The sequence below is a fragment of the Lupinus angustifolius genome, chromosome LG18 (genome assembly GCF_001865875.1).
Source record: "Lupinus angustifolius cultivar Tanjil chromosome LG18, LupAngTanjil_v1.0, whole genome shotgun sequence".
Lineage (NCBI taxonomy): Eukaryota > Viridiplantae > Streptophyta > Magnoliopsida > Fabales > Fabaceae > Lupinus > Lupinus angustifolius.
Window position 1 is genome coordinate 15,097,071 of NC_032026.1, and position 24,149 is coordinate 15,121,219.

Genomic DNA, 24,149 nt, shown 5'->3' on the forward strand with positions numbered 1-24,149 from the left:
TTTTGAAGTACTTCCAAGTTTTGCAATTTTTCTTCCATCATTGACTAACATGAAAAATGATTCTACTTTTGCAGCTCAAAACTTAAAGGTAGACCGCAAAGTTGCAGGATCACAGACAAAGTACGTCACCCGAATACAGATACTTTTCTATTTTCTTACGAAGAAGAAATGGTAGCTGATCTTTTATATTTTGTTTAGATCTTGATGCTAATAGGCTTTTGACGATTTATGTAGGCAAACGACCAGTTACAAAAATGGTTTCAAGACGATGATGCACTTGAACGCGCTATTGATGGAGAGTACGTCCATGAGCTGATATGAATGAATACCTTCATCCTTAGTATATTGCCTATCATATATGTTGATCACATAACTATTTTGTGCATCCTTCTTGCTTGAATTATAGGTGGTTTTTATTACCTCATGGAGATGAAGCAGGTTTTTCGGAACCTATATGTTTAAGTCAAGATGAGATGAAACCCTACATAATCGGGTATGCCTACAATTCCTCCTTTTTACACTGTGTTGACATGATCACATTACACTGTGAAATCGTATCTATTATTCAATCAGATTCTGGATTAAATAGGAAAATGTTGGGAAGACATACTCTGGAATTTTTGTTTATTCAATTTATTGAAAACCTGACACTTCTTAACATATTTTGGATGTATATTTTAAACCAAAGGCATAGTTCTTTCTCCTTGATCTTAAATAGTGTGAATCTTCCATTCTCAATTATCATAGAAAATATTTTATTTTAACTTCCAACCCATTTTATATTATTTGTTGTGATTGCAGTAGCAAGCAGCAAGAAAGTTATATAGGCAATTCAATTTCGATATCTTTACCCAGGGTAACACAATTTATCATTACCTGAACTAAACATGGTTCTAGACATAATGATCTTGAACATAATGCAACAAAGTTTCTCTTTTTAAGGTTTCTGAAACCCATGCTCGAATTGACTATAAAGACGGTGCCTTCTTCGTGACTGATTTGCGGGGTGAATATGGAACCTGGATTACTGAGTAAGTTGAGGAAATGTCAGGGTACTATTTTTTATTTGTTTTAAATTCTTGAAAATGTATATTTAGTTTCATTCTCATTTTATTTTCAGCAATGAAAAAAGGCGATATAGGCTACGTCAAAATCATCCAACTCGTCTTCGCTCATCTTATGTTGTTGAGTTTGGTTCTGATAAGGTAATAGATGATCCCTTTAGTTTTCTTCAAAAAAGTAGTTGCATTATCCATATTGGAAATTTGGTCTTTTGCTGCTAAATTTATTTTTCTTTTATGTTACTTCTTTTAATCACTGACTACAATGATGAAGGTTTATATTCAAATTAAAGATAAATCAGTTGATGTGAATGTAAACATACTTTAATCTCAATCTCAATTAATTTTCAAGTAACTAAATAATCAGGTTGCACCAGCAAAAATAATCACTTATACATTCTCAACATCTGCATAAATGCTTTAGCTTCATTATGTTATGTTTGTTTTCCTATTACCAGATTTAAGAAGGTTGATTCTAATTCATACACACACACACACTTTCCCACACAGGATAATTTTTAATAAACATTTCAATGAATTTTTAAATCAATGCACAACTTTAACTAGTTAATTACTTCTGTTTAAGTAAATGTCTGAGAAGAGTGTAAAAAACATTTGTGCACTAAAATTATGCCAATTTGCTTCACATATAATGATGCATTACTACAAGTGTCTGAGATCGAAGTTATTTTCAGGCTTCGTTTCGTGTTAAGGTGGCAAGATCTGCTCCAAGGGTGACTGAGAGGGAAGGAACACAAAATCTCCAAGCAGTATGATTTTGATTCTGTTTAGTTACAATTTTTCTTCTAAACTACAGAAATTAAGGTTGTGCAGCACAAAAATTGGAGTCATAAGGCTATCTGAATAATACCACAATGCCAATCATTTAGAATCTGAACATGTCAAAGGAATTTTTTATTGAGATTTACAGAATGGAACTATATACTTATTGATAGAAGAAAATAAAGTTGAGTTCATTTCTTCTATCACTTTGTAGCTCTTCCTGTGTTCAATCTGTGCCTATTTACTTGAGCCTAGCAAAATTTTATTCCTATAGTTACAAGGTTTGAATTCTTTGGAATGAGACAATGCATACGGGTACACACTTCATCACTTATTATGTGATAATAAGACTTTACATTATAAAGTATGCAAAAATTGGTATGCAAGAACTCGACGCAATTCAATCCGGAACCACTTACACCCTTAGATACAATTTTTTGCAAACAGTAGCCAACTTTTTCAGCCAATAATAATTTCCTTAGTATATTATCATTCACATATTCATGGCATGATCACAAATTGGAAAATATTAATTAAAATAATGCATGAATGTAATTGGTAGTGTAGACCGAAGTCACCCAACAATGGCTTCTGTCAGCATTCTTGTACATGAAGCAGAAAGTTCTGGAAAGGTGTTATTTTCAGTATTCATTTGAAGGGTGTTTTCATTAGTCAAATGAATAGACCCCTCGATAGTTACATATCAAAAGTGCAGATTTTTATGTTCACAATTCAACAATGGTCCATGAATGACTTTGGTGTGTTTTCTGAGTATGATGACATTGACAACTGATAAGTGATAAGCATAATATACGAAACTCATTCAGGGACACGACAGATGCAAGACTCATTGCTGCTCCTTCAATTAATTAATAATGGAAAATGTTTCATATACACTAAAATATGGATATTCCATTACTTTTATTTAATAACATGTTATATAAAATTAAAATTAAAATAAATATATATTTCAATCTCTCATATTTTTTATCTTAAAAGTTTTATCCCTCTAATTGAGGGTTTAAAATTATCCCAAAAATTCAAATATTAGTAGTCATTTTAGTATACTTTATAATACATTATATGCATTAATTTGACCTAATACATAAAAATAAAAGGGTGTGATGCTATCAAATGTGATGATTAAATTTACGGTACAAGTACCAATAGTTATTACTAATGGCACGCTAGTGTAAGAAGTAGACATATAAAACACCAAACTCATAGCAAAGAAGAATGGTGGAAGTTTGGACTAGAAGAATAAAAGTTCAAAGAAGGGAGAGGAGTGGCCACCGTCACCAGCAACATGACATTGAATTTGAGATAGTGAGAGATGATAATATTACTATGATTGAAGAAATTCATTAATTACCACCACCACCGTCCATAGTCACATCACTCCCCTCTGCTTTGTCTAAACTTTGATTTGAATAATATATTTTAATATAATTGCTAAGATTAAGTGGAGCCTACAATGGAATTGGAAGGATGGGGTTGGATATGAGGGGTTGTGTCTCAGACACAAAAGCGATTGAAGAGACCAACTCCATACTAAGTAATAAATGGGAATCCACAATAATGGAAGGGATGACAACATCTCCATTAGTACAGAGATAAGAGATAAGTATATAATTTTACATGTATTTTTAATGACAAAATTGTTACTATTGTGTATAAAGTATAGAAATGTCTTACCATATTATTTTTGTTTGTTTTTTGTAATATTTATCTCTCTATTAATGGAGATGATTTTTACTCGGAGAAGACATACTCCAAAATTTGATGAAAATGAGAGAGGTAGAAAAACAGGAGAGGTGTGATAAGTAATATGCGGTCACTGAAGTAGAGAGATTTAGATAATCACATACCTAAAAGTGATTAATTTCTTATCTAAAAGTGAGGTCTCTTAGTAATACCAAAAAAAATATTAAGTCAAATTGAAATTTAAGCTTCACAAATTGTTACTTAAATTAAATGAGGTAATTACTGAGCGGAGGAAAATACATTTATTATAGAAATATATAAAACGTATAATATTTTTTTTACTTGAGAATATATCATTTAAGACAATATGAGAATTTGTCATACCATAAGGGTGGCACGAGGAGCAAAGAGATAAGCATGGGCGGTGGTATTGCATTTGCATGCACATGAGTCAGTCACAGAACTGACAGCCATTGATCCATTTTGTTATTTTACCACTTAAAATAATAACTTATCAAAATGACACTTCAATTATTTATGTGTTTAAATTTTGGTTGTGAAAAAATAAAATTAAAACAGCTGATGATATAAATATAGAGATAATAAAAAATAGCATGGCGGTTTTATTTATTACAACTGTAAAATACTACAATTTAAGTCCTTATAATTTACATACTATAACAATTTAATTTTTTACGATATATTTAATCACACTTACATTTGAGATATAAAAAACTAATTTGATGCAACGGTCAGATTCTGGATCATGTATTGATGTATGTAGTGAATACCGAGGGAGGTGGCATGTAGTCAGAAACAGTGACTTGGTAGATACGATTAGGATTGCATTTATTCACTATATTTTCTGTTCCATTTTATATGCTATTTCTCACTCATGTCTATCATATATGTATTCTTCTCACAACCTTAATACTCTAGTGGTTGCATTTGACTTCACTAACATACATATTAGTAGTTGTTTGAATTAAACGTATTTTAATAAAATTAGCTAATGAATTAATTAAAGGGCTTCAAGTATTCATGTTTTTAAACGTTTTAGGAATGAGATATTCTCTTTCAGCTTTCAAGAGTATTACTAGTAGTAGGAATTGTATTTTTTCATATGGGTAAATCTCACTGAATTTTTTTTAATGAGATTCATTCATGTTAAATACCATATAAATCCTCCGAAATCAAAGTTGTGTGTTATACAATTAGCCTATACTTGTTTGATATAAAATTAGAAGAAAGCTCAAACTAATCAAAATTTGGGTCATTGTGAGTATAATTAGGTTTTATTAGAGAAGGAAGATTCTATACTAAACCAAGTTCAAACTTCATTTTCTTGATACTAAAAAGGCTAAATATTTAACAAGGGATGATGATATATCCTCTTATGAAATTTGTGTAATTTTTCTTGCAAACTATAAGAAACTAACATAAATCATTTGAAGTAATACAACTCATTTAAAATTAGAAAGTGCCAATCAAATCAAATCAAAATGGTTGTTTTTATTTGACTTTTGTTGTCATAACAACCCTGCTCCTTCAAAATGTTTACAAAATAAAGAAAGACAAAACCCGTAACCAAATATACACAAAAATGTACAAGCTTCATTTTTCATTACACAACAAATGATAAGGGCTAACATGTTGGAAGTTAAATGTATAAGCTTCATTTTTCATCTTTCATGCACATTGGTTCAAGTTCTCTGATCGTACGGAATCTTTGGGAAGCAACTTGGAATTCCCCAATCACGTGGCCCCTATTTCAATATCACTAACTAACTTCCAATTCAAATATTCAATAGTTTATTTACCAAAAATGAAGAAATAAATCTAATCCCATACATGCCCCTTTCATATCCTAATTCTAAATAACACTTGCTTCTGCCTAATTCCTTCCCTATGCACCATCAAGGCTATGCCAAAGTTTTATGACTTAAATTGGTAACAAAATTAAAGAATTTAGGCTACATATATGTTTATTATTAGTTAATCTATTATTTAGAGTAATTTAAAATTCAACTTTTTATATTATACTACCTCTTAACTTTATTTTAACAAATCAAACTCCTATCGTTGTAAGAACTACGGCCTTTGTATGTCAGATATCTCTGCCTAAAACCATACATGCGTTCATATGCTTTTCCAAATTCCAAGGAAATTCATTTTTTTAGGAGGAAACAAAATCAATATAATACTTTTATCGTAAAAGTCACTATAATAATATTTTTATCCGTTTTTAAAGTTTTATAATTATGAAATAATTTCGAATATAAGGAAACATTGTTTAACGTAATTAATTTTTATTTTTCCTTTAATTCATTAAAATAATTTACTATGTCTAGCTAGTACGTGCAATTAAATAATAATTATTATTATTATAATAATAAAAAAGAATGAAGATAAAGTTTAAAAAAAGTTAACTAATACTTTTAAATAATTTGCCAGTATATTTGATTCAAAATTGTTCCATTGTACCTTCGTCACGTACTCCCCAACTTATAAGGCCATGACACACTATCAGTAAATAAGGTCTAGCTCACATAGATGTGGATGATAGCTTACTTAACTGATAACAATGATAAAACATGACATAGTTATCTATGTTATGTTTTTTGAAAATCCAATAATAATTAACTATAAATAGTAGTAATAATATTATTGTATAAAATTTACTGCCAGATATTTTTATCTTCAGTTAAAACTATATCTATCTATGTGCAGATAAAGACTAACACACGTGTGCTAGCATTACATTTTGAAGCAAGAGTGCTAAGCTAAACACTTTTACAGTTTCGTTCAAATCCACAATACAATCAACCAAGTAAAGAACATCACAAAAGCACCAGATAAAAGGGGGGAAAGTAAAATAATAACAATAGAATATTTTCGTTTAACTATAGACAACCGTAATTTATCATTTATATAACGTAGGTGATCCTATCATAATAACGAATAAATATATAGTTACTAATTTTGAACCCATTTCAACTATTTTGTGCATTTTGTTTCACAGTACAAGACGTTTCCCCAATTCCTCACCCCTCTTAGGCTTTTACCCAAAACAGGGAAATGCAAACCCCTATGCCTTAAAACAGAAAAGAAGTAAATTAAACTTTGTTTAACTGAAAAAGGGGAAAAAAATGTTAATAGAAGTGTTTCTAAGTATGATCATGACCGGGAAACTGAGTGAGCCAGTTTTTCTATTCTTTCCATGAGTTGAGGAGATAGGTTGTTAGGAAGTTTCCGTTCCTTCTCCGGTCTAAAATCGAATCCTAACGCTTCCGACACCTCTTCGGAGCTCCACCCTGCTTTTCGAAGCGAATCGGAATACCGATCCGTTTTCAAAAGCAGAGCATCTAACATAGCTTGATTATCCAAAACCACCATTTCCTCTTCAAAGAAACCCGAAGCTGAAACCGAAACTATTTCGGTTACATCCGATTCATTCCATCCACCAGCTTTCAAAACCGACCCTATTTGTCCTATATACTTTTCCACCCAACTTGGTGTTTCTGATCGTGGCATCTCAAAAAATCTCTCCGGCGAAGACGACGCCGATGACATCGAATTTCTCTTTCTTCGATCAGTGGCGGCGTCAGTCCAAAACTCTACCCACCGCGGTGTTCTCCCTCCGGCGTCCAGACTCCTCCGTGAGAAAACAGCTGAAGAAACCGAGGATTTCTCGCTGACGGATCTCTGCTTCATCATCTTCGGGTCGGATTCGGTGCTCCGAAACAGAGACTCGCGCTGGAAAAAATCGGAGAGATCGAAACCACAGCAGAAGATCCGATTCTCGTCGATGTAGAAAACAGGGTTTCCAGCAAGTGAAGGATTGCAAGGAATGTAGCAATGGTTGAAGATAGGTATAAGAAGTGGAGCTCTCTTAAGCGCGTTCCTCGCCACGCGAAGTGCTTTCTCCGGTTCAGATGGTCGCGGGCCCCACGACTTAGACCAGAAGGCATTTCTCGCGATCTGGAATGAAATCGCAGCGATCGGAAAATCCAACGAGGACCGAAGGTGGAGCCTTTCTCCGGCGGCGCGCCAGTCAGGGAATCCAGGTCCGATGGGTAAACCGGCAGCCAAGACGGCGCGTAGATCCGGTGGGAATGCGAAACCAAACTCAGCTTCAGCGCGTGCGAACTCAACGTCAGTGAGGCCTTGTTGAACATGAATACCTTTGTTTCGGAGATGAGTTATTACTTTATCGACTAAAGAAGAGAATGAAACGACGCCGTTGCGTGGTCGGAGTGATGATGAAGAAACTGATGCTGCTCGAACCGATAGGCGACGTAGACCGGCTATGTGAGCCGGGTTGAGACCGGTCATCCTACGGTCCACGTCGACCATTGTGGGTTAAGTGAAGAGGTGATATGGGTGAGAATGGGTTTGTTTATTTCTGTTTCAGTTTCAGTTTCTCACACTTTCTGTGCCGTAGGTTATTGTTTTCTACTATTTCAGGAAGAAAGAGAGAAACTCGTGACGTGAAGGTTGAAGGAAGAGGTTGTTGTGGGGTTCGTTTTCAACAAGGGGGATTTGGCATGTAGGGAAACCTCCCGTATTTATAGCGCCGATGCAGTGGACCCCACTTACGATGCTTATAAGTTCCACCTCTTCATATTTTTGTGTTCTTTTTCAGTTTATAATACCATAAATTATGTTTTTAGATAGCCATAACCTAAAAACATATCCAAAATACACAAAGTGATTATTATTTTTAGACGAATTTTTATATTTGTGTACTCAAAAAAAGATGGAGATAGTTTAATTTATCGTAAAAAATATTAAATTTAAATTAATTTTAACATTTTTAATAATTCCTTATGAGAATGTCCCACGTTCATGTATTTCTATTTAGATATTGCTAATATACAAACACTTCAAACCTAAATCCTTCACTGGTAAGGTGCCTCAGTGCCTCTGCTACTGCTTCCCAAAGTTCTACCTTACTTAAAAGCATAGGTGAGAAGTAACCATCATGTACCTTCTTATCAATGTGGTTGTTCACAACAATGCATTTGGATTGCAACAATGCAATGTAGCACCCTCAACCATAACTATCACAAAGCCAAACACTCTACACAAGGGGATTGATTCAATCACGTAGATCTATTTTTTTAATCTCCAAAGTTTCCGCCAATAATAAATGGATATTACTCGTGAATTTATTATTTAAAAATCAAAATAAAAGGATGCCACAAAATAGTAATGCAAGACACAAATCACTTTTTTTCTTTCATATCAACATCTCATATTTCACTAATACTTGATTGATTAACATCCAAAGTCTGAAAAAGTTTTGGTTAGACAACACCAATCATATAGTTAAATATCATGGTTCTGAATACTCTTCAAAAATTTAAAGGTTTCATCCCTGCCCAATTTCGTACTACATTGTCAAACTTTAATATTGTCAGTTAGGTTTGCCAAAGTAGTACCCAAAAAGTTAGGGGAATCCTAAAAAATGCTTTCAAAATAGAATGAGGATTATGAGTGAGTGAAAAAAAAAATACATGAATTATATGAGTTTTATACATTGTTATTGTATTATCTATTATCTTGTTTTATTATTATAAATTATTTTAAAAAGTAATACAAATACATGATGAATGATATACTGATTGTTTATAAATCTTTACATCTCATATTTTATTTTTGTAATATTTCTCAACGTCTCTTTGCAGTATTGGAGCATGCACATGGTGGCTTCCTACAATTAAGTACTTTTGTATGTGAACACTTGATGATGGCTTCCCCAAGTTAATTTTATACTCATGCCACTATTGTTGAATTTATATCAAAAAGATAAAACAATGCTTGTACTTAATTGTTCTTTTTAAGGGAGCAGCACCACCGTTGATTTGACATTAGAGAGATAATCAAGGAAGAGCCCCACTGGTCAAACATAGATTAATGTCAAAAAGTCAAGAAAGAAACTATATGAACGTTAATTAGGATAAAGATGTTGCATTAACTTGTACATGTAAAGAGAAGTGCTGAAACTGTAGGCTAATAAAGCCTTTTTGCACATGCTCCCACTCGTTAATTTTCACGGTGTTTTAGCCTCAAACCTCACTTATAAAAGCCCTGGATAAGTAAACATATATTAACCTTGATAAGTGAATATAATTGGGATAACCCAAAATAAACTAGCCCGTGCATGATTAAATAATATACAAATAACACTACTTTATAATTTAACATATTTTGATGTCCTCTTATAATTAATGATGAGATCGAATAAGTTAGACTATTCGATAAAGACTTACGACTCAATTAACATTTAATTTTTATTAGGTCTAACCTATGATCGGCTCATTATTTCTAAAAGTTTATCCCACTAAATAATTCAAGTAAATCATAATCTTCCATATACATTTACTTATATCTTTGTCAATATGTGTATATTGATCTTTTTTTGTAGGTGAAAGTAGTTAATTTCTTTACTCTCATCTTATTTATATATGAAAGGGATTTACAAATCTTATTAAATAGTAGACCATTAAATATAATCATAAATCAAGCCAAACTTATAAGTAGATTATTACGGCTCTAAATCCTAAAATTTGACCTATGATAAACTAATAGAACAAGCTCTAATCTTAAGTTTAAAACACAACCGTACTTTTTGACCTATTCTATTCCAATCTCTACTCATATTTACATACACGAAATCCATGAAGTGTCATCAAATCTTCATATGTAAAACATTTTTTACTGATTTATTTGCAAGGCGTTATATAAGTACTTATTTAAATTAAATAAGATGTCAAATTGCATATTAACGGTCACTTTATGTCCCTAAGCACATGTCTATGAAACTAATATTCTCCCAAACTGCAATATACTATTGCTAAACTATAAGCCCCAAAGACATTGGCGCAAAAAGAGGGAATTGAGGAGAGAAAGAACAGCTATTATCATCAAAGAAATTGAACATGCTTAAAATTTGAAAATGATCATTTGGTCGGTAAATTTAATTACATGCAGGTTGAAATACCTAATGTACTTTTAACAGGTTGAACAAAGAACATATTCAATCACTCATAATGAATAGCTTCTTATCTCTAACCTAATGGATTTGAGAAGTATAAATTTGCATAGGGGATATGCCATTTTTAGAATTTAAAGACATGATTTTCAGATCTCATACCAAACAATCTTATCATTGTATCTAGTTTCAGAGTGATATATTTTATTTGATGTTATTTATAAGATGATTTTGACTAAATTGTACATATCAATAAAAGTAATTATCTTTTCTATCATTTTGTAAAAAAATTACAAAATTACATTCATGGTCTCATTTAATATTCCTTAATGAGTAATTTTATTAAAAGCAAAAAAATAAAGATAATGAAAGCTTTTAATATGAGTAAATGAGAAAAATAATAAGATATGTTGCATAAAAATAAAATAAAAATTATATAAATCTTGTGGAATATTGTATGAAGTAGAATAAAATAACCCCTAGGGTAATCACCAAAAGCCAAAGCCCCACCTGCACATAGAATCCTTTTACTACTTGATTGAGAAAACGATCCACCTGCACTCGTCTTAGTTTAGAAGCAACTTCAACGCCACTCATTCCTCTCTTATTCTATGTTACTAATCTGACTTTGTTGCACTTTTGGGGTCCATTTTTCTAACTTGCTTTATCAAGAAAAGCACCTTTGGGTACTGCCATTTTGTTTTTATTTCTCATTGTGCTTTGTTTCAGAGGATGATTTTCATCAACTAGTTCGGCTATTACCAAGAGTCAGATATGTTGATATAACTATCATACATTAAGCATGAACACCTGATCTGAGTTTAAACCTCAACATATAGCTGTGTTTTACCTCCTCGTAAAAACAAAAAAGAAGACTATAAAAAGAATAAAAACATAACAGAAGTTTGTGGGGTTAGGCTTTCTTGGAAGTAGCTTATTGTTCATGACCAACAAGTTTGCATGGTCTTTTTCTTGAACACATAGTACCGTAGCTACAAAACTTTGGTTTAAGATTTGGATTCGGAGGGCTTTCAAGAAAGGCATGAACCAAGTAGCATGATCACTGGCCTTATCGTAAGCTACAAATGAAGAAATTCTAGAAGGAACGGCCAATAATTTTATGGTTGTGTTAATAAAGAACCATTTAAGGATTCTCCATACATTGCTTGCTTGTCTTTCCAATTAAATTAACCTATAACAACCATTTGCTTCTTAACAACAGATTTGTCAAAACAATAATCCTACCGGTTATTCCTTAATAAAATTCCAAAATGCATGTGTCGCTCTCATTTTCCATTTATATGGCATAGGGTACTTGACATTTAACCAAATTGCTTGTGGTCGGGTGGGAAGAATTTGGGACCATAAACTATTGAGACAAGGGCTTTGGTACCACTATAGTTGTTCTTGGTGTGTGTTTTTGTTTACGTTACATTGGCAAAGCTTAAGTTCGGTTTCTGAGTATCTCCATTTTGTTAGTGTTCTCTTTAAATATTGAACTATCATTCTTTTATATCAAACTACGCTAACACCCTTTTGGGTTTATTTGATAAACACACCCTTACTAGTCTAACTTATTTCTTAACTCAAACTGGGCTCGCTTTAATGTTTACCTAATCGTTAAGTTCCATGAGTTAATATCCAACCTTACATTAATTAGGGTTCTTAAAATCAATAGATTAGAAACAAATTAAATAAATAAATAAGTACTTCAATAAACCATATAATCCAAAATATATGGTTTAATTTTTCAACCTTTAAAGAAAAAACAGTTGTAGTTCAGTTATAGTTCTATATTTTTCAACCTTGGGACAAAAGATACGTCAGCCATGTGCTTATATAACTTTGATCCTGTATTAATTTAACTAAGTGGGGGTCAAACTGATTAAGGGTCTTCAAGGAGAGATGTAAAGTAAAAGTCTTTCAGATATATAATTGGTGAATTGTAATATAGTTGCTTCATGTATATATATATATTAAATTATAGACAACCCAAAAAAGGCTTAATCATTTCTAGTGGGGAAAGCGGAAAAAAGAAGAATAAGTGTCCAAGAGAAATGCTAGCTAGTATGAGAGAGAGAATAGGGAATTAGATGTTATCTACGAATTATACATTTGTTGATGCTAGTGCTAGATAGGAGCAAGCTAGATTAGATTCTAGTTTTTAACAAGATTATTGACCCCTCGTGTGAGCATAAACATATAGTTATATATTCCAAGAGTGTTATTTCTTAAAATAAAGTGAGGTGGGTATCAAGTAAAGGTGAGAATAGAAGGTTAAAGGCTATAAATGAAGCGATAAATTAATGAACACCAATCACTTTCCCTATGGAAAACGCGTGGGTTGTGAAAAGGATGGAATAAAGTGAAGTTTTAGACGTGATTAACTTTTTAAGATCGATTGCATATTAGAAAAATCCCGTGTGGTTCAAGAAATGCCTAAAGAGAAAGTAGGGAAGGGTCACGAAAAGAAGCTTGTAGCTATATAAATTTACAAGCCATACACATCAAAGGTAGCGTTCGGCAATTCATGAATTGATCGTTGGTTGCGGAAGAGGATCACCTATTTCTAATGGTGTCTCATTCTATGTCCTAAGTCAATCATATATTAACATGTGGATAAAATAAAAATTAAACATTATGATTAACTTGGACATAGAGTATAACATCATTTAAGATTTAAGACAGGTGATTTCCATCGTATCTTGTTGCCACATATAAATATCTTCGAGTTCTTTTTTTATGCCAACAACTATTCACGGTTGAGGTAGAATGGAATCTGTTTACTCGATGACATGTCCACTTGTCTATTTTATATGCTAAAAATTGACAGCTTCAAATTGGAGTAAGGATCACTAGAGAGTAAAATATTTGCTTTTCTTACTTCAGGTATTACTTTTTACTATTTAACTAAAACACACTGGCTTTCTTTTTCAATGTTCTCCTTTTTCTTTCACCAGTGCTATATCGGGACTTATATTAACATTTTATTAATGAATTATTTTTAAAGAATCCATCCATTACCCACAAGTAATTATTTTTAAATTCAATGATGCCTATAAAGATTGAAAATTAAGATATCGCTTAAAGTACTTAAATATGTCACTGTTAGCAACTAAGCCTGATCCCAATTAATAATTACACAAGTAATCTAACTACAATGGATCTTGACATAAAGCTCTTCTTTCATGTGCCATTGGTGAATACAAGTTGGTATATTTTTTGGTCATGAACAGTATCAAATACCAACTTTGTGGCCCAAAAAGAATAGAGAATAATAGTTTCCCACCTGCTTGGTGAAAAAGTATTTTGTTTTCATCCAAATGTGACTAGGATTTTGTAAGTAGTCTCACATAAGGTAGAATAATAAATTTAATGTGGTATTCAAACTATAAGTTTTTCTCACCTAATAGATTAATCTTTTGGATTAGACTCACATCATATGTTTAAATTGTAATGTTAGTATCTTTTATTGGGAGTTGTGTTGATGCAGTCGGAATCACGAAGTGTAGTTAGCAAGCATCAAACCTAGATGAGAATACAAGTTTGCAAGCGACAACCCTGGTCGATAGAATTCTGGAATCCACCAGAAATAGGAAAGTCTCGAATTTTATTATGAAGGTAAGATAAAAGTCATTGTCATATTGCCAAAAATGTTTAAATACCTAATGGAAAACCTAATGCAAAATTATCCAGAAAAAGAAATAAAACATAAATTGCTAAAATTATTAAAATATTATTTCCAGGCCTGAAACGAGATTAGATGACCAAAAAAGCCTATACCTCATGGTCAAGTGGTAATTTGTGTTTGTTGCCTCGATTCTCTATCCAGAAAGTTATAATAATAGTTTCGATACGTGCAACCAACGTTCCTATATCATGTATCATAGAAAATGCTACATAGAAGGTATATTATTAAATACTTATAGATGAGTGAAGCCCCTAAAAAAAAGTGTTACCATCATGTTAATATAAATAGAGTGAAAGTCGTTGTAGATATCGATCTTTAATGAGACGGCAATGTTAAGAGTTTCACATTGAATAGAATAACAAACTTAATGTAATATTAAGTCATGAGGCTTTGCCACCTAATATACTAATCTTTTGGGTTAATGTGGCTTAAGTCCTAACATATTTTAATATTTTTAGATGATTCAACACCGAAACTATTAATTTAATGCAAAAAAACGTCAGATTAAAAGTATATGTAAATAGTTAGTCAAAATGATAATTCACATGGTTATATGTCTCCTTATATGAGCAACACACTACTACATACCCTACTGTACTGGCTCAAAATTATTCGGGAATATGAAATGCAGCAAAAACTATTTGCAGATATTTCGAAATTGTTAGCCAGAATTCATAATGAGCAAGTAACATCATATTTTTTTTTGTTTCCCGCATATATTCACGCACACGAGACAAGCAACACCATTCACCAAAATATATAACACATTGCTTTTTTTATACCAATCCTTGGTCAAGAACTTGTAAAATTGACCATATCTTTAAATTAAGTTTACAATGCCATGAACTTTACTGAAAATGATTGGTTTTAGTTTAGAAATATTTCTATTTGCATCAGGAACCACACAAGACCTATCAAGAAGCTAGCAATGGTGACATCGAACGAGGAAGAGGCCCATTTGGCAAAATGGCATAGTTATCAAAAGGGGCATGGGTTGGATGCTTTGGGTGCAAATCAATTTTGCCGAAAAGGAAAATGAAATCATGGCTTCAATCCCACGATTTCGTGGATAAATTAAATTGTGTTTCTGATCCACGATTTTGTGAAGACAAAAAAAAAATAGAAATCGTTTTAATTTTGAGGTACTACTTTGGAAGAAATCGCAGCTTGAGAGCCACAATTTCACTGGGAAAATTTAAAAAATGGAAATTGTGTCTCTCATGAATAACTTACTTATTTTCAACTTGTTTGTAATAAAATAAGAATATTTTACTTTATTTTCTATTATATCATTATTATTTTATAAATTATGTTCTTAAATAAGAATAATGAGAGAGAAATACGAACATAGAAAGAGAACAAAAAATGTATATATTTAGCTAAAAAATTGGGTAGATCCAGGTCCACTAAAATGTCAAGGGTTTGATACTGATGAGCAATACTTGTTGGAATGGTTAGTTATGTATCCGAAAATGATTAGCTCCTGACCTAAAAATGTGTGAAATATTTTTGGTAGTACAAAAAAATAAGAATAGAGTAGTTTGTGAGACTCAAATAAGAATAATATTTATTATTATAAGAAATGTGTATATTATTTTTTATGAAATAATATGTAAGAATAAAATAAAAAAGTAAATGGTTTATCATTGTAGTTGCTCTAGTAAAATTCTTTGACACCATGTTCTAGTAAATTTCCCCTATGAGGCTGCTGCTCCCTTTTCTTAGCGATTTCTGTAGCAATGTCCTTTTGTACTGCGTAGGCAAACAGTTCCATAGATTATGTCGAACTAATATATTCAACATAAAAACAAGTAGATCCTCCACACATGAAAAGAACTAGTAGAGCGCAAACCAAAAGTAATGCACTACACGAGAAGATGTTGAAGAATGCATTTATAATAACTAAAATAAATATGTTAAATATGTAATGTGCATTTTTCAATCAACCTAGGAAAGCCCAAACATAAAGAAACCCAATAGGTTAGACACAAACCCTTTTATGAAAATAAACAAACAAATATTACTTGAGAAAAAGGAATTCACAGAGAATTAAAGAAAGGAAATTATACTAGTGGTCTTGACTAGCCTAATATTTTTAGTACGTATTCCAAGTGAGAAACTATTCTCTTTTGGGGTATGTGATTGTCTCTCTTAATAATCAAACCATTAATTTTTTGGTCATCTTGACAATCTAGCCATGCCTTATACTAATAAATCAACATCTTGTTAGTGAGCACCAGAATAATTTATGAGGCAATGCTACATTTCTCAAGTTTTGGTGTATATTTTTACCTTGCATACAATCAGACTCAACACCTTATAGATAGAAGCACTTTATCGAGTTAAATAACGAATCGAATTTCAAACGAATACCAAAGTTGGTTTGGTTTATTGCCAAACCATAGTTTTAATTATTGAATTTGTTTTACTAACTGATATAGAAGTCCCAATACAAAAGGTCTTATTTTCCTAAACAAGGATTTTGGTGGCTGTTACCATAGAAAGTTTCGTTATTTCTTAGTACGTTTCAATCAGGAATGCGTTGGAACAACACTCTCACACCCAATGAAATAGTAGTACACATATATTGTTTTATAAATTGTATCATTGTATATATCATTAATTGTGCTTGGTTAGAAAAATAATTAATAATTAATTTTTTAATTTCAAACTATTTTTTCAATTAAACATAAATTTATAATACATGTAGTGACACAATTTATTAGACAACAAATGTTTTCCTATGAAAGAGGGAGATGAATATATTAAAAGTTGTTGAAAATTGGGATATACTTTAATCTCGTATTGAAAGCTCAAGACATTCACCAATTAAGTATGCTTTGAAAGAATGAATACATTGAAACTCAGCAGCTGAAGAGAGAAAAAAAAGACTTGGGTTTTCAATGTATTGCAAAACTGAAAAACAATGACGTGGATTTTCAAGAAGGGGAACTAAAGGGAATTGAGATCTTTTATATCTCACTCATTATAACGGAAAAGACAAAAATTGGTACAGAGACACATGTTAATATGTCATATTTGGAGATAAATATATTTTATAATTTTTGGTGATATCATTTAAAATTAAAATTAAAATATTAATATATTGTCAATAATTGTCAAGATTTTATTGGTTGTCTTTAAATAATTTCATCTCCATCACTTATAAAATATAGAGGAAAGGTGAGTGAATAGATAGAGGATAGGTAATCATGACATGGACCGATGAAAGAAACATCATACCTATCCATCATCTCATCAACAGAAGTTAATTACTTCTTCTTCTTTTTTTGTTACATATTAATTACTCCTTCGAGTGCATACGTGTAATCGATTTTTTAATAACTCAGCATGCCACATGTTTTTTGTTTTTTGAAGTTGAGTGTAATAATGTATTTTGAGTTTAAAAATTTATCCACACTAACTATATCATTTAATATTAATTTGAATTATTTTTTAAAAGTTTATAATAATTAAAAGAACATATATGTTTTTTTAAGAGTAGGTAAATACATTTTTTTTCTCTTTAAAGTATTTATTAAGGTGTGTTCTTTTTTTAACTTGTTATGTATGTTGAGAAAAAGGATAGAGATTCAATTTTCAAGTAAAGGTTTTTACATTTGAACAGATATAATATAAATCGTAATACTCATTTAATAATGGAAAAGTAGTTTTTGATTAGATAATATTTATTATGTCCTCTTACTATAATATTTTTCTATATGAGCATTACTTTTTTCAGTCCTCATGTAAAACAATAAAATGTTAAATACGAATAAATACTAAAAATAAGGACTAATGCATCGTTTAATTTCTACACATTATAAATTAGAATATTCTTGAAATGAATAGATAAATATGAATGAAAATAAAATTACTTTTTTAATGTATTATAATAATAATATTATAATATTAATTAAGATTACGTTTTTAATGCATTATCAATTCTGATTAATTTTTTGAAACTTTGAATTTTTTTGGTTATCTCAAATTCAAATATACATAAGGCAAGTTTTTGTTCTCCCACCACACACCCTTAAAGCCACTCTCATCATTTTCTCTCAATTCAAAAATCAGAAAAACCTAATAAGCTATGGCGCTAACTAATTCTCTTTCCGATGTTCCTCGACCACCGCAACACCCCAGCACCACCGAACTGTGTTCAACAACCATCCTTGACTTTGAACCTGACTCTCACGCGCCGATACCGGCGTTTCTCCTCCACCGTCCACAGTTTCAGCAACCCGCTACCTCGCTTTACAAACAGCGGTCGTGGTCGCCAGATTCGGATCGGGACGAGGCGTGGATCCGTCGCAAAGGGAACTGGAAGAACCGTAGTACTTCGAGCGTGACTGATGAGGATGTGGATGAATTGAAGGCTTGTATTGAATTAGGTTTTGGGTTCGAATCTTCGCCAGATGTGGAATTGGATCAGCGTCTTTCTGATACCTTACCAGCTCTTGGCCTATACCACGCTGTTAATAAGAATTACAACGATTCTCTCGCTCCTAAGAACGCATCTGCAACGTCGTCGTTTTCGTCAGCTGCTTCTGATTCCGACACCACCGTCTCTCCTCATGATAGCCCTCACACCACCATCTTCACTAGCGGTGATTCATATTCTTAATCTTCTTTTTTGTTTATCGTAATTTAGGTATTCATGTTCAAATCGGATAAGGTTACTCTCAATTCTCAAACAAAGGTAAAAGTGTAAAACAGTTATTAGTTCAAAGTTCAAACCTGAAACTGTTGCTTAAGCTAAATCACGCTTTCATACAGTTTTTTTTATATTTACTTTCAAATTAAATCGTAATTATCAGTATTTAATTCGGATTAGTATCTCACAAACTCTGTTTTGTTTAACTTTGTTTGGTTAAATGAAACTAATCTAGTAGTTGTTGTTTTATGAAGGTGACAATCCTCAAACGGTGAAGACGAGGCTGAGGCAGTGGGCTCAGGTTGTTGCTTGCAGAGTGCGTGAAAGTCCAAAATGAATGATTAACAATGATGAAGGTGATGGTGGTGGTGGGTGCATTGTGATTATTATCATTGTTAATATGGGATTAACCTTGGAACCAAACCAGGGTTACCAAAGTTAACAAAACAACGTCGTAGTTTCTACCTGTGTAATATAAACGACAATAATTCCTCACTGAACCCAACCCACCTTAGTTAGTTTGTTCATTTTGGTGGTATTAAATGTAGGGCTGTTGACAGCTATTGTTTTGTACTGTTGTTCTTGTCTATTATTATGACTGAGGTATATACAATAATAATAAATAATATATTATGCTTCTGTATTTGGTTATTTTTTGTTTGAGAAATCTTTGTGAAAATAGACAAAATATGTTGTACTGCATTCGAAACCAGTGTTGCTAGTATTATAATTTGTAGTTGGAGTTGCTACTTTTTTCAATGCAAGGCAAATAGAAAGAAGAACATAACAATCTAGTAACTCTGACAAAGCATTGACTTTTTTCGAGGGATACGCCGTGCACTTCTAACATGGGCTGAGTTAGAACGTGGCCAATTCATTTCGTGGAAAGCAAGAAAGTGAAGGTTGAAATTAGTTTCAACTTTGAAGGGATAATAAGATTTGGAATATTTTGGTGCTGGCAACTTTGTGTCTCTTGCTGTTTCTTCTTTCTAATATGTTATGACTCCTTCCAACGATTTTTCTGCGACAAGAGGCTTAGGGGAATGGAACAAGTTGACTTTTATATAAGGTACTTTTCAAATTTTCAAGTTTTAATATTGAATCTGTGTACTGCCAAATATGGTAGCTAGAGGGAAATTACTTGGTGTTTAAACACCAATTCGTCGAGGAATTATTGAAATGAAAAGATGAACAACCACGTAGCTCAAATCCTGTTTTTAACTACTCTTGATTATTACTTAGAGATATGTTAAATAGAGAAAACAAAATGAAATAGCAATTGTAAATCCACACAAGAATGTTTTGCTATGATACATACACAGATTTTCTCTCTCTGTATTTTGTGATGATTTTAATATGCTTGTTAATATAAAATATAAAATATAAAAATAAGTCATGGATAGAGATAACCTTATTTATTAAGATAAAAAATATTAAATAACGTTTAAAAACTAGAACTCGCCCAAATTTGAAGAGAAAACAAACAATGCAATGTTTTCTTATTACACTATTGTTTTTTACACAAATAATAATCTTATGTCTCTTTTTTCTACACATTTCTGCATCTTTCAAATTAATGGTAAAAGAAATATAATGACAGTAAATAAAATGGAATGAAAAGGTGATGCGAAAAAAATGGTTATTAGAATGGTGTCAAAATTAACTTAAGAAAAAGTGAGATAATATTTCCTTCTCAAAATGTCATCTCAAGTTTTTTATTCTTTCAAAAAAATTTGGATAAGAAACTAATCTATTTTAATGTTATATATATACTCATTTCAACAAGTGTTGCTTAAAGAAATTGAACATTTCACTTTTTAGTCTTTCTAATGATTCAACGGGAGGTTTATACAGTAGACCAACGTTTTATTAGTATTAATATGGATTAGTGTGATGAATTGTTTTTTTTTTTTTTTTAATGATTTCAATTTTATAGCAAGATCTTACTCAGATGATATAATTCACTAAAACAATATATATGCGACCTATTTTTTGCTAAGAAAGTGAAATCCGAAAGTACATAGATAAGACTCTCTTTTTCAGTATCACTACTTGGAGAACGTACATGTGATATTTTGATATTCAATGTTATCTATTTTAACTTTTTTCGTTGTTCTTGTTCGTATCTGTTCTCTATTATTACTAGTCAGTAGGCCTGACCTAGCCCTTCATCATTTAACACAAATGCTGTGCATCCCCAATAGGCCCATATGGCTAAACTAAGCCCATGTTATAATATTACTACATACAACTCTTTTATATACTTAATTAATACTTATCACTTAAGTTGCTCATCTAAGGTGTTTTTATTAGTTCTCAAACTTCAAATCTGTTTTTTTAATGGTACAGTTTTAGAAATTTAATAGATGAATGTTCTAAATCTTTTGATTCGGAAGTTAGTGATATATACCAAAAAAATTAATTTATGTTAAAAAAAACATGGGGAAAAGGAAGTTAGAAGACTCGCCCAAGTAAATTATTAGTTTTAAATAAAAATGGGTAAAAAAAATCAACGAAAGAAAACTCAAATTAAAAGATAAACTTAATTTCCAATTAAAAAATTCCATTCGGATTGAGTTCTCTTTTCAATTCAAATACTAAAATTTGTCCTCACCTACTGTTTTCTTGGCGTGTAAAAGTTAATTGTATCAAAGAAAAGAGAAAGCAACATGAGTGACAGAATAATTTTTTTTATAATCAGTGTTGTTACGCTCATGTGAGGAAGACCTATAGGCAACCATCACTCACCTTGAATGATTAACTTCCATACTATCCAAAAAAGAAAAAAGTGAAACACATGTGTTATCCCATAAATTGTGTCACTATTTGTAATTGGAAAAGAAAACATTTCAGTTGAAAATTTAATAATTAATTTTGTTTGACCAATTATAAATAGTAATACATGAAGTAATATATTTTTTGGGACAGAAGATGTTTACAGCAAAACCTAACATAAGTGGTTCGAATAAGATGGGTAGATCACATGCAGTTAACTTAGCTATAAATGTATTAATTGAAGTGACAACAATTGAAGGCAAATTTAAAACAAACAAAGTTAAGTGAACTTTGAAGTCTGAACATGCAACCTATTTCCTTTCATATATTCTAACTCTAATTTAAAGTTGTTTAGAGTTAGAGGCGAGATATAATTAAGAGTATGTATATTTTGTTAAGATCATCGTAAAAATCTTCCCCTAAAAAATAAATAAAGATCCATCGTGTACCTATTGACAAAAGATCTTGTTTACTGTAGATGTGATAAAATTAACTACAATACAGAACATGTCAAAATATAATAAAATTAAATTTATCCAAATTCATTCGTTAGAGTTAATGGATATAAGTTGATATGATCTAATGATTAAGTTTTAATAATTGATAGATTTGAATACTTCATTGTATCCAATAAATATCGGTCAATATAGCCATTTGGATGTATATTATATTCAATCCATCTAAAAAACAATATACACAAATAATGTTATTTACTTTTTAATATCTCAACTTTTGTTTTTTATAGTGTTTCTCACTATGATATTGTTTTTTAATTAACCTGACGTCAATTATAGGACATGCAAATTTGGTTAATTTTAAAAAATTGTTCTTAAATAATAACATATATAAATATATATTAAAAACTTTACACGTAAAAATTTAAATATCAATTATTTATAGAATATAGTAAAAATGTTATTTTTTATCATTCAAAAATTCATTTTTTTCAATAAAATTGGTTGTTAACAAAAAAATCACTATAAATAAAAGTATTGTTAAAAGTGGTTTCATAATGATTTATAAAAGTGAATTAAAAAGTGATTTTTAAAAGATTATTTTCCTTAAAAGTGTTTAAAAAATCAAATGAATTGGATATTTATTCATCCAATATATTAAAATATGATTAATGGATTTATATAGAGAAATTCATCTATTCATTAGAATTTCAATCCAAATTCATTCATAAATATAATAGTAGGTAAGCAAATGATAATGAATAATGAACCTCATAATCATTTGATAGCGAATTCAGTTTTAAAAGAAAATAAATAACTTATATGTATAAAATACATTTGTGAAATGATTATGAAGTTTTTTAATTAATTCTCCTCCAAACTCAATTGGGAGACTAGCCCTAACAGGATAATTTTGAAGCTAAATCTTAAAATTAGAATCCTAAATTTAAGGGTTTGTATAATTTTGTTAAGATTATTAATTATACCACAATAATATCAACTCAAATTTAATTTGTGTAAAATTATACTTCTGAAAGAGGAAGGGGATAGCGTGCATCAATTGGAATTTGAGACTAGATATTTTCACTTAATAACTTAACATTTTAAAACTTATGTATGAATTTCATTTTTTCATTTCATTAGTTTTTATAAATTCTGTTTTTATTTTACAATCATATAATTTTTATTCAATTGATTAATAATTATACATTCACTTTTTATTTTCAAAAAATCATTTACATTTGAATAATATTTATAAAATTTATTTTTTATTTCTAAAAATATATTTTTATTTTAAATTAAAAGGCATAAAATAACATTATCCTAATTCTAATCATCTATGTTTATATTATATCTATATCTATATCTATACTATATATCTATCTATACTATATATAAAGTCAAAACATGATGTAACCACCTCCATGGTATAATTTATATATTCTTATTTTGCCCTTCAATTTTTTAATTTAAAAAAAATCATATAATCTTATATAACCACCACAAATATATTAATTATAAGTTGCATATTCTAATATAGATAAAAATATATAATATAGAGTAAATAAAATACAAAAAACATTTTAATTCTACAAAATGAAGTGGATAAAAATTAATTACTTAGTACTTTAAAATAAGAACGTGACCGTCAGACGAGAAGTGTCTGTCGCACACTAGTTATATATAAAGTCAAAACTACAAATAACTATCATGTCATAATTTTTACATTCCAAAATTATCATTTTGTAACTCCTCCAATAATAACCATCATAAACTTTTAAATATTAATTTTATTCTTTTTCACAATACATCATTATTCTTCCACACATTTTCTTATTTTTATCTTTTTTTCTTCAACTATATATTTGATTAATTTTTTTACATCTTTGGTCTCTATTAAATTTTTATGTAACATTTCTTATATTAAATTATTTTTCTTTAAAGAATGTAACATAAAAATGATACTTATTAGAAAAAATAAGAATGTGGGTCTATAGGTACGAAGTGTCGATCAATACGCTAGTAA

The 24,149-nt window shown here is 30.6% G+C and overlaps 3 protein-coding genes and 1 long non-coding RNA gene across 4 annotated transcripts in view; 2 read left to right on the top strand and 2 right to left on the bottom strand.

The window, feature by feature from the left end:
- Nucleotides 1-2,036, top strand: part of LOC109332775 (zeaxanthin epoxidase, chloroplastic-like) — a 6,394-nt gene extending 4,358 nt beyond the window's left edge. The window contains exons 10-16 of the mRNA XM_019567804.1: nt 75-120; nt 235-299; nt 407-493; nt 802-856; nt 943-1,031; nt 1,121-1,205; nt 1,757-2,036. Coding sequence (XP_019423349.1) covers nt 75-120; nt 235-299; nt 407-493; nt 802-856; nt 943-1,031; nt 1,121-1,205; nt 1,757-1,837 — 508 coding nt within the window. The 3' untranslated portion in view covers nt 1,838-2,036. The remainder of the gene's footprint in view (nt 1-74; nt 121-234; nt 300-406; nt 494-801; nt 857-942; nt 1,032-1,120; nt 1,206-1,756) is intronic.
- Nucleotides 1-16,035, bottom strand: part of LOC109332781 — a 24,856-nt gene extending 8,821 nt beyond the window's left edge. Inside the window, exons 1-2 of the long non-coding RNA XR_002105940.1 lie at nt 16,025-16,035; nt 1,381-1,390 (exon numbers count right to left, since the gene is read on the bottom strand). This is a non-coding gene — a long non-coding RNA (uncharacterized LOC109332781). The remainder of the gene's footprint in view (nt 1-1,380; nt 1,391-16,024) is intronic.
- Nucleotides 6,451-8,132, bottom strand: LOC109332778. The gene has a single exon (XM_019567808.1). The coding sequence runs from the start codon at nt 7,902-7,904 to the stop codon at nt 6,726-6,728; it is 1,179 nt and encodes a 392-aa protein (XP_019423353.1). The 5' UTR covers nt 7,905-8,132; the 3' UTR covers nt 6,451-6,725.
- LOC109332213 lies at nt 18,267-19,619 on the top strand. The gene is made up of 2 exons (XM_019567111.1): nt 18,267-18,846; nt 19,148-19,619. Exons 1-2 carry the CDS (start codon nt 18,330-18,332, stop codon nt 19,228-19,230), a joined length of 600 nt encoding a protein of 199 aa, XP_019422656.1. The 5' UTR covers nt 18,267-18,329; the 3' UTR covers nt 19,231-19,619.